Source organism: Cimex lectularius, unplaced genomic scaffold (genome assembly GCF_000648675.2).
Source record: "Cimex lectularius strain Harlan isolate CLEC.00 unplaced genomic scaffold, Clec_2.1 scaffold14, whole genome shotgun sequence".
In the NCBI taxonomy this organism is placed as follows: domain Eukaryota; kingdom Metazoa; phylum Arthropoda; class Insecta; order Hemiptera; family Cimicidae; genus Cimex; species Cimex lectularius.
In genome coordinates this window covers 1,893,322-1,904,857 of record NW_019392637.1, presented here as the reverse complement: position 1 = coordinate 1,904,857, position 11,536 = coordinate 1,893,322, and the positions used below count along the sequence as shown (strand labels likewise).

Sequence of the window (11,536 nt, the reverse complement as noted above, 5' to 3'; positions counted from 1 at the left end):
AGGCTGACTTTGTTCCATGTACCTAATATGTTTAATTTAGTTTTGCAGTTCAACACCATCTTTGAACTAATGATGAGCTTAGTGCTTTAATGGCAGCATGGCTTTGTTCTTGGTTTTGTACCCTTTAGTCAAGTTGAATTGAGTACATCTTTCGATCACTTGAACCTCAGCTTGGAATACTGGTTTATTTTTCTATGGGGTCTGAGTATTTGGTTCCAGGACTGAATACTCCTCCCCTGTACATTCTTGTGTTCTAGATCCATCTGTGTACAAAAATATGGGGCCTTTTCCTCTCGTTCCCATTCTTTTTGGTACCTAAGTTTTTTTTGGAATTTTTGATTAAATTCAAACATCCTACTCATGTCGTCCCTTGGAGTGGAGCTATGAGTATTGGATGATCGTTCATTATTTTGTTGTTATCTCTCCATTCATTCCTGTTGGATATTTCTCTTTAATAATACTAATGATAGTTTTCTGTCCTCATTATCATGTAGTGTAAGGGGATTAATATTAATACCTTTTCCATACCAACTGTGGAACGAATATTAAGAAATATTTTTTAAATTTCGAGGCTAATTATTTGAAGGAATGAAAATTAGAAAGGTGGATGGAGAGGAGAAAAGAACTGGACCCAAGGGAGAACCATTTGGAACCATTTATGTTTTAGTTCGAATATTTTGAAAATATTAGCTTTTATATTCAATTAATTATTCTTTTTATGTGTAGAGATTAGTGACCGTTAATCGATAGTTATTCAGATATCTACATCACACCCGACCGCATCTCACGATATCTGAATAGCTATTCTTTTTATGTAAGGTCTTGGTCGAGATGAAAAAGTGAGTGTCGAGCGGGATTCGAACCACGACCTTCGGCTCGTATTGAATAAGGATTGCATCACTAGTCTGGTTACTTTTAATTTTTTTTGTTTTTTTAATTTTATTATTATTTTTAGATGGGATGAGGGAAATTTTCAAACTTTTAGTTGTAGGTCCCGATCTTCTTCCTGGATCATCAATTCCTTGGTTTCGTTTTGTGGAGGGGGGCGTCTTCACGGCGCATGCTCTTTGACATGAGTCGCTTCAGTAGCGAACAGGACAATGTGGTAAAGATGTTTGCCTCGTCGGGGCCCGTTTCGCAGTTTTATTACCAAAAGGAATAAACTCACAGTGAATTTGAAGAAAAAACAAGCAGAAAAAAAAGAAGGGCGACCGACACAGGACGAGATTTTATTTCTTCAATCCACAAGATCGGAGGAAACTACGATCCGTTTGGAAAGAAAAATCCGGTGAGTACAATGTTTCATTTTTTTTTATTCACGGCCTCCAAACACGGAACCTCCCATTTAGGTTATGATGTCATGTTTTTCAGTCCTTTTAATATAAAAAACAACTTCGGATTTATTTACTTTATAATTGTTTACTTTTGTATTTGTTTAAACTATTACCGGTGTACGGTAGCAGTTTCTCACTTCGGCCGGCTCGCCCTTTGGGAAAACGGCGTGCCGAACTCTGGAACAAGGGTGTTCTCAATACCAACAAAACCCATACAAGACGTAAAATATAAATAAAACCCAATCTATAAAAAAAAGAAAAAATATAGTGAGTAAAAAGGTCGAAACGGATTTTCAATTTTGATTGACATAAAAAAATAAAAACAACCTGTCCTTTTCTTCCAATAAAAAAAAAACAAAAACAAAACAAAAAACTTTATTTAACAGATAAATTGGAACTAATTTTTACATATGTAAGACAGTTTTTTTTTTCTTCTTAAGATTTCCCCTCTGTCGGTGGTCTTTAGTATTCAGTTTTTTTCTTAAATCGCGTCGAGATTGGAAGTGATTTTCTAGTACGAACGGGTTTTTTTTCCGGGAGAGTCGGCCGCCATTGTTGTCAAGGGGTCCGGCCGAGCGGTGGCGATCCTTCCCGACCCAGGTTCGTTTTTTTTTATTATAAACTTATTTATTAAAAAAAATTAATAATATTTTTAAAATAAAAAAGGAAAGGTTTTTTATTTTTATTTTTTGTGTGTGTCAACCCTTCGGTTTGTTAAATGGGGCGAAGGGGGCGCCCTTCCGCAAATTCAAAGACTTCTTGTTTTCCACCGTCGTTACAATGCTGCCAACCTAGTCTTCAACCCGAGTGTGATTTTTCAGCCGTGTTCCAGTCACAGTTGTCATTTTAACTCGAACTCTCATAACAAGTCCATTTACTTGAATAAGCCGTGATTCTCTTGTCGAATAAAAGAACATTTTGTCGAAAAGAATAGAATAAAAGAGTAAGTACTTACAGTTTAAAAAGAAATCAAGGCATATTATAAAGCCCCCTCTGATTATCTAAGTAGTTAAGAACATTAAAAAAAAAAATATATATATATATATATATATATATATATATAAATGAAAAAAAAACCATGTCGACCATGACTCATGTTCCAAATGATTCGGAGAAAACCATAATTAATCACAAAATATTAATTCCTTGATAAATTTATCTATTTACTACAATATATAAAAAAAAAGATTAAATAACCTTGTCAGTATGTTTCAAACAAATATTATTTAAATCCGCGGAAACGTTATTGTTATAAATAATAAAAAAATATAAAAAAACTGTAAAATATCGAATTAGTCGCGTTACAATTTTACAACGTACTAACAATTTAAAAACTCATTTTTCAAATACAAACTGCGCTTTTATTATCCCTAAATTTGACCAGTCGAAGGACGAGATTACAGGGTTATGCCTACAATGTTGTGAAACCCATCTCACTATACTAATCATTAATATTACAATGATTTTTATAAACCCATTTTTATAATTAAATTTACAATCGGCTAATCGTTAATTTATTTCACTGTATGAGTTACGGTTTTGTCCTTTTCAACCTTCTATATTACTGTGTCTTCTGCTTGTAAGGTGTGCTTGGAAGGATATTTTTTAATTATTTTTGTATTGTTTTTGGTACCATATGTCCGTCCACATTGGGTAAGATTTTTTCTATTTGGTTTGCGGCGCTAATCTGTTTGACTTTCATGCTATAATATCTCCATATGGTTTTATAGCAGAAACTGGGAATCAAACTGGTCGCACCCGTGTCCTAACAATCATAGGTCTTGAAGGTGGTGGATTGTCTTGTGATGATGAATCCTTTTAGATATCTTTTTTCTACAAACTGTGATGACAGGCACTATCTGACCTTTTCACTTCGGTTCTCGCTCTTACGCTTGTTGTGATTTTGACTCACATTTTCCCACTTCATCTCAAGTGACACATATAATCAGCTTTAGATTATGAAAATTGCTTACCTTGTAGGGTGTCGACCCCACCTAGGACCTAGGAACCTTGTGAGTCTTGGATGAAGAGGCTTTTTACCAAGTCGGCGAGAGGGCGTTGGCTCCGGAGTATGACAATATTTTATTTTGTATTGTTTTGACCTATCTTTCCAACTAAGCTTGGCATATTGGGCTACTCCTAGATATATAACTGTAAACTGATCCTGAGAGAGAATACAGTTTATTTGTAGAAATTGTGCATATAGATTTAAGCTAATTCAGCTTGATTCTTAATTTTTCCTCCATTTATTTATAATACATAGCATATATGTTGTTGTGAGTTTGTAATTTCGCCTAGAATGTCTTCATTTACAGGTAATGGCAATTGGTTTGTTTTGCTTACAGTAGTAATTTTTTTTTGCCCTTCCTGGCTTTTTATTAATGTCTGGGTCTTCATTGGAGGGAAAAACTTATTTTTTTGTGTTACTGTAAGGGCTGGAGGGAAATCCTTCCTGGCATTTTGTTCTAATCTTTAGAATCATATCCTCCTTTTTTTATTTTGTATTTTAAATGGTGCAGTTTTATGAACTGGGTCAAGACAGCAATGTCAAACAATGACTAGCTTTGTTTTTTTTTCTAGCCTAACAAATTCCTTCCAGTTTAATTTGCAGCCGTTATCAATTGATTTGTTTTTAAGATGTTATCTGTAGATAGTACAAAAAAAAAAAGGAAGGTAACATATCTATTAAAACACCAGAACAATGGCATTTTAACAAAGGGTAAAATCTGTGACAACAAATGATGATTCAGTTTATGTTTTTGTTTTTTGGTCGTAGCAAATTCCTGTCACCCTCGCCAGTTTATTGGGAGAGGTTTTGTCGACAGTACAAACTGTTAAACCTGTCTCGGTATCAGCATAAGGTACAACCATATCAAACTTTGTTCTGTCATATGGCAAGTTTTACAAATTCCATGTTGTTCAGGTTTTTTTGTTCTTTTTTCCTTCTTCAAATGAGAGGGTGTTACAACTAGGAAGTCATAGCCTAAGAGTGCTGTTTTTGGAAAAAAAAAGCCCATTTTTAAGTACAGTGCTCTTTTTCCCTAATCCGAATTTTCATATTCTGAAAATTCAAGAAGTCAGAATTTAAAAGTAAACAGGTGAAACGTTATTTGGAGTGAAATGAGAACTTTTTGTTTCTCCTGCTTGTACCACTATTACACCAATATTACATGCGTATATGCACTTAATAAAAATTTACATTACATTAGATCATACAATTAATCTTAATTGTTAAACAATTTACATTTTTTTTTAATTTATCATAATCATTCACAAGAACACTTTATTCTGGAGGCCATTTAAGCCCTCTGGTTACCACTTTTCTTATCGAGATGCTCTTTCTGCTTCAAAAAGTCTGCTATGAAAGATAATATGGTCCCATTGGATCACAAGGCAACTTGCATCTGGCAGAATATTACAATGATGAAGATTTGCTCTGTTTTTTCCATAACCTGACAACACTTGAGTCACCTTGTAGCATACTGCAGTGTTACACTTGACTCTTGCCCCTATAGATGGAAAAAATTCTTTAGTGAGCATGCCTTTCCCTGTTGTCTGCCAGATTTGTTCCCACTTTTGTTGTCAGCTCTGTTTTTTTGTGTTCTACATAAGTTTTCGGGACAAATTCGAAGGTTACCTGCAAATTCTTATCTTCCAATGCTTATTTTGCCAGTAAATCAGCTCTTTCGTTACCCACTTCACCATGTGAGCCTGGACCTTAATGAATACTACATTCCATTTCCGCTGATTAAGACTCAATAAGGCTAGCCGAATTCTATCCACCAAGGACATGTGGTTGTTTGTTTGGTGATCATGTCGAGAGATATTTGACTATCAGTCAATACAATTACATTTTTCCTATGTAAAAGATCATCAATAAGCCATTCCAAATAATTCAATATAGCCAAAAGTTCAGCATGGTGTTTGAACAATGTTCTGCAAGACAAAACTATCTCTCCAGAAATGTCTTATAAACCCAATAAGCCACAAAGGCACACCCAACTTTGTTATTCTTCTTACTACCATCTGTTTAGATAGGTAGTCTGAGTTTTGGGAAATCTCAAATTTCTAATTTAATTTCAGGAACCAATCCCGGTTGTATCAAGTTGTGGAGATGAGGGAGAGTGTGTGAAAAATAGAAAATAGAGAGTGAGTTAGTAAGAGGGAGTGTCATATGAAAGACCAAGACCAGCTTAGGCTTTATGTATTTTCGATAATTTCTTTTGTTCGGTGAATCTGCTAAAAAATATATTAGATCAGTCTACATTTTTCTCTGTTAAATATAATATGTTCTGCTTAAAAATGAGTGAAAATTAGGAAGAGGAAATGAAGAAAGTTTTAAATAATAAAAAAAGAAATATCTTTTAAAACAAAAATTGTCAGTACGTATTTTCACACCCTTTTTAATCCGAATACCCTCTTGGAGCAATTAGTACGAAGAGAACACTGTATGCCTAGTTTGAATGGATGACCACTGGAAAGGCTTTTTCTTAAATAGTAACCATATATTTTTCAATTTACACTCTTCTGTATTATTTGGCGTTTTCCTTTACTTGTACTACGCTCTATTGAATCCTATGTACGTTTATTTATTTATTTTTTTAATTTGACCCATTTTTATTCCTGTTCCAGTGTTAACGCATCGGACGAGACTTCACTTTCATTTCCCTCTTTTTTTCCTTTCAACTGATTCTCAGAGAAGAGACAGGGTCGATTGTAAGAAGAGGAAATAAAGGGACCGAATTGGAACAAGAAAAAGACCAGCATATGACTCCAAACTTCGGCTTCATCTTGCAAGAATGCAAAAACAAAAACACCCCGGTACTGGGCAGAGCCAAGGTTACCGATACAATGGAAACAACGGTGAGTGTTTTTTTTATTATATTTACTACCTATTAAGAATTGATTGCATCCATCCTGGCGGGCTCTGCTGCACAAGACAATTTTTATGTGATTTGTATGTGACAAGCTGAACAGCTAACTTATTTTAAAACACAATGGATAAGTTTTAAAGTAAAAATCTATTTTTTGTTTTGTTTCAATTTATAAATTTACATAGCAGATGGATTGACACAATGCAGGTGAACAGTTCACTTAGGATTTACATAGAAATCATAGTATGTACAGTGTGAGATGTCCCTGTCTATTTCTCGGGACTATCCTGACTATTAAAAAGAGATATACATACCTAGAGTACTAAAAATAAGAAAAATAATTAAGAAACTAAAAATTCTTGAAAATAGACCTTTTTAATAAAACAAATGAAAAAGAAACTATTTACAATGAAAATTATCTATTTACTTTTCTAGCCAACACCAATATTAGATACAATTTAAAGGATAAAACCAAATTCGACCACACTCCAACACAAAATATTTTTTTTGCAAGTCGGCCCTGTAGGCGCCCTTCTAGTTCCAACCAAGTTTTGTGCACACCTGAGGGCTGAGCCCTACTTGATCCTCAGGCAGGGGAGGGCATTGTTGTTGTCCCTCTCCCAACTGGTAGCCAGGCCGGAGTGTGACACCACCCCCCACACGAGGGGTGAGAAACTGAATTCATACTGTTGCCAGTAGGCATGCAATTTCCTTTATATTGCCAGACAGCTGGACTTTAGTAATAGTTTGCTTGTGTTTAAATAATTGAATAATAGAGGTCATGTCATATCAGAAGCTAGAGATATGAAGACAATACCAGAAGGGGCTCCCCCGGGCCATACTTGGACACAAGAAGAATGTTCTCACTCAAGTGTTTTCTGTGTAATACAAATACTTTGATTAAACCTAAAATTTCTATATTGTGTACATCATTGTATAAATTCATATCTTACATGTATTTATATAACTTAAACAATGATTATAAATCGCAGGCCCTAAAGACGATTTCAATTAAGATTGTAACGTCGGCACAATACAGAAAATGTTTTTCTAATCACACATCACACTAGACCAGATCTTACGATATCTAAATAATCATTTATTCTTAAGGACAAACAAAAGAACTGAAAAATAATTATTTGTTTATAATAAATAATTCCATGTTTTTATAAATCTAATTTAAAAAATAAAATTTGCATTTAAGTTCATACTTCTGTAATAAAAAACGTTACTTATTCTTTTACCTATACAAGTTTCACAACTTGAATTATAAATTAAATGTAGTGAATTAACAACAAACAAATCACTTTATTTATGACAATAATGAACGACTGCTTATTTTATGACTGTGAAGCAAAAAAACGTTATATATTTATCTCAATGGTTGTAATTTTAAAGTTTGTTTATTTTATGTATGTATTTATTTACTTTTACATTGTTCAGCCAGTTCCTTAAGTATCTCTATTACAATAAATGCAGGATGTAATATATCAAATAATCATTAAAAAAAAAAAATTAAACATTTATAACATCGTGTGTGTGGTGATTAGTGACCGTTAATCGATAATTATTCAGAAATCGTGAGATGCGGTCTGGTGTGATATAGGTTTCAGAAAAACATTTTCTTTATCGTGCCAAAGTTTCGATCTTTATTGAGATCATCTTCAGGGCTAAAGTGTTTGTCTTCTGTGTAATTGTGCCATTCTTGCTTGTCGTGTTGAGAGTGTCCAAACTCTCGACACGACACGCAGGAATGGCACAATTACATAGAAGAAAAACACTTTGAGCCCTGAAGATGATCTCAATAAAGATCGAAACGTTGGCACGATAAAGAAAATGTTTTTCTGAAACCTACATCACACCAGATCGCATCTCACGATTTCTAAATAATTTATAACATCACTAAACATCACACATTAGTAAAACGATAACACTGACAATAAATCATCATGGTGCGTGACAACAGCGTTGAATAGTTTTTTTATTATATTATTTTTTTTAAATAGTTTGAATTTTGTATTGGCGATTTTTATGAATGGTAGACAACCACCTTAGAATATGAGTTTGCCCTCGTGAGGAGGGAGCCTAGTAGTGAAGGGGTCGTTGACCCCCCTACGCACAAGTTAAGGAGAGTCGGGTCGATAGAAAAATCGATATCTTCCCCCCCTACCACACCCCTCCACAATCTCTTGTAGGGGGTGCTGGATTTTCCTTTCCCGGCTTTCTAGTGGGGGGGGGGAATAAAAAGTCAACACGTGTTTTTAATTGCACCCCCTGCCACATAAGTTGAAAAAAATATTTATTGTTTATTTATATTATTTCTTAATTATTGCCCCTACCTGATTGTTTGTGGGGTTACGACCCCTCCATCCCTTATATCATGGGTGACGCCAAAGTCCAAACCGGCAAATTATGCTTTGAAAAATGTTTTTCATCATTTCAATTTTTAAACATGTATACACTGTGTTTGGCCTAGACAAGTTAGCTAAGAGCAATTTCGAAATGAAAGAAAAATGTGTTTTTTAAAAATAATTATTAAAAATTGAAACTAGACCAGTAGCGTAAAAAAGTAAAAAACACGTTTTTTTGTTACATAAATCCGAATTTTCTACACTCTAACGTTACTTTTCCTCGAATTTTCACATTATTTTTAGTTTCAGCTCGAAATTACCTTTTAGACTGGCCACTTTTCTTTTAAAAATTACAAGTCTACTTGGCATAATAACAACACAAACACCATGAAATTTGCAAAATTGTAATTTTGGAACAACTTCTTTAAGCTGCAGCTCTGTTACATTAATTAAATTGTATCAAAAACCAAGAAACACAGATCGCTACATCAACTTTATATCACACTGTGCCCTTCACACATTTATAAACACGGCCAAAGAACTACTTAAAGAATTATTGAATCTTTTCACCACAAGAACATAAAGATATACAAACATATCCTATATAACAATCACTACCCTAAACACATAATCAACAACTACAACTCAACACTAACACCATCACTAATAACACTACGTCAATTCTATCAAACAGACAAACTGACGTACATATCCATTCCATTTGTTCACGGCTTATCACACAAATTAAATACATTTCTTTCTTTTGATAGCTTTAAATAGCTGATTATTTGGAGGTCCTGAGATGCTGTCTGGTGTGACATAGGTTTTAGAAAAACATTTTCTTTACTGTGCCAATGTTTATTGAGATCATCTTCAGGGCTCAAAGTGTTTGTTTTCTGTGTAGATGTGTCATTCTTGTCTGTCGTGTTGAAAGTGCTCAGGCCTGCAGGCAAAGCAACATACATATCCATGCCATTCATTCATGGCCTATCACATAAATTAAACACATTTCTCTCTTCTGATAACTTTAAAATAGCTTTCAAAAACTAAAACTATTCACATTCTTTTTTCCCAAAATTAAAGATCCCACACCTGTAACAAATAAGTCTGATGTAATTTACAAAATCAATTGTATAAATGTCGGCAACTTACATCGGAATTACATCCCAATATCTGGAGAAGAGAGTAAAACAACATATCTATGATGAAAAAAAAAAATCCTACAGCACTTCAATTTCAGCAATCCAAAAATATTAAACACAGAAGAATACAAACATAATTATTTAGAAATGGTTTTCGTCAACAAAAATAAACACAGCATCAATTACAGAATAGAAACATGTAAAAGCTCAGCTATACCTATGCTAATCATAAATCAAATGCAATATAAATAACATACATATAGCACACAAAACAGATAAAATAACCATTTTACTCAACAAATTAAACAATTTTACATAGTCTAATTCCTCAAAAATTTATCTCTACTTTCCCTAATAATATAAAAAGGATAACAAGCCCCAGATGACAAACCATTACCCTTTTTTCCATTGTCGGTCCCTTTCACCACAAAGAAGCCAACTCCTCATAGAAAAATGAATTTCTATCCATAATTCCTTTCCTACTCCTTCAATATGAAACATATTAAACAAAAAACATTAATATCTTCTAACACAACACAACCGTGACCCATCTACATATAAAACACCCACCTTGAGCTCTGAAGATGATCTAAATAATGATCGAAAGGTTGGCACAATAAAGAAAATATTTTTCTAAACCTACATTACCCAAAACCACATCTCACGATCTACATCTAATCGTTAATTGATGGTCATTAAATACTAGACATATTGGTATGAAGTCGAACACAGGTCGGTATCTACTTTTGTAAAGGATGGTTTTTCTCCTCATTGTTTAGTTATTTACAACTATCAGCATTTCCAGAATTAGGGTAGTATTGTTACCATTAGGCTTTTACAATTTCTGCCGAGAGAGGTGTTTGCAACTCCTTCAAACTGATGATGAGTGTTTAATGCTAGTTGTAAACAACAAAACCTGTATGAACAAGCCTATACAAAAGCGAATTGACATACTCACTCCACCTTCTATTATTTCTTTAGGAGGTATCTATGTACACAAGTAACTTACAAATAAATAGTATATACACTACCATCCATATTTTTTTTTTTGCCCATCTATAAATTTCATCAGGGTTTACAGTACTGAACAAATTATTCAAACAACATGTAAGATTCAAAACAATCGTACATAACTAAGACCGAGGATGTGGCATGCGCGTTCATTGTTGCTCCCACCGCACTGTAAGATTTACATGATGTAATTGTACGCGTTTGAGGTTATTCGAGGCGATGGTGGTTCTGCTCACCTGGTCTGCACAGACCTCAGCACGGTTACTGCTGTCCTGTACAAGCCTCTGTCTATCATCTTGTTAGAGAGATAACATGGATTGGAGCATCTCGGCAAAATAGTGGTTGTCATCTGGTTAGTGGACATAATGAAAAGGCAAGTGAGCATCTTATGCTGGGACGTCCCAACCCTCCGGACTTAACCATCACGATCAGGCCCCTGATGCTAAAAATGCAATAAAAACACGATTAAAAGAAAATGGCAATGTGGGTGGAGTGGATTGGCAAAGAAGAGCTCTGTTGATTAAAAAATTGACCTTGCGAGGTTGATACACAGACATTTACTTTTGGGCCAATGAATTGAGTTTTATAATGAAACCCAGTGATGAATTTTCGACCTCTGAAGTTCATTTGTTCATGTGTAGGTCTGTGAAGAACTGGCACTTGGTTACTACCCCAATAATTATTCCAGTGCAAGTTCAACAAAGTTTTTTATTTATATTGATTTTATAGTAGCATCAAATTTAGTTAGTGGTACTATGCTGAAGACAGGCCATCCTGGACGTATCTTCACATAGTGCCTCCTCAATTGATTGGCTAGTGTTGTC

The 11,536-nt window shown here is 34.2% G+C and overlaps 1 protein-coding gene across 5 annotated transcripts in view; it reads left to right on the top strand.

Annotated features, from left to right (window-relative positions):
• Positions 1-1,075: 1,075 nt before the first annotated feature.
• Positions 1,076-11,536, top strand: part of LOC106673266 (eukaryotic translation initiation factor 4 gamma 1-like) — a 46,105-nt gene continuing 35,644 nt past the window's right edge. For 2 of the 5 annotated variants that reach the window (XM_014405329.2, XM_014405326.2), the window contains exons 1-2: positions 1,076-1,288; positions 5,967-6,197. In XM_014405329.2, coding sequence (XP_014260815.1) covers positions 6,134-6,197 — 64 coding nt within the window. In that variant the 5' untranslated portion in view covers positions 1,076-1,288; positions 5,967-6,133. Of the gene's footprint in view, positions 1,289-1,772; positions 1,935-2,168; positions 2,278-5,966; positions 6,198-11,536 lie in introns of those variants that run through there. The other 3 variants (XM_014405330.2, XM_014405327.2, XM_014405328.2) reach the window with 2 other exon arrangements.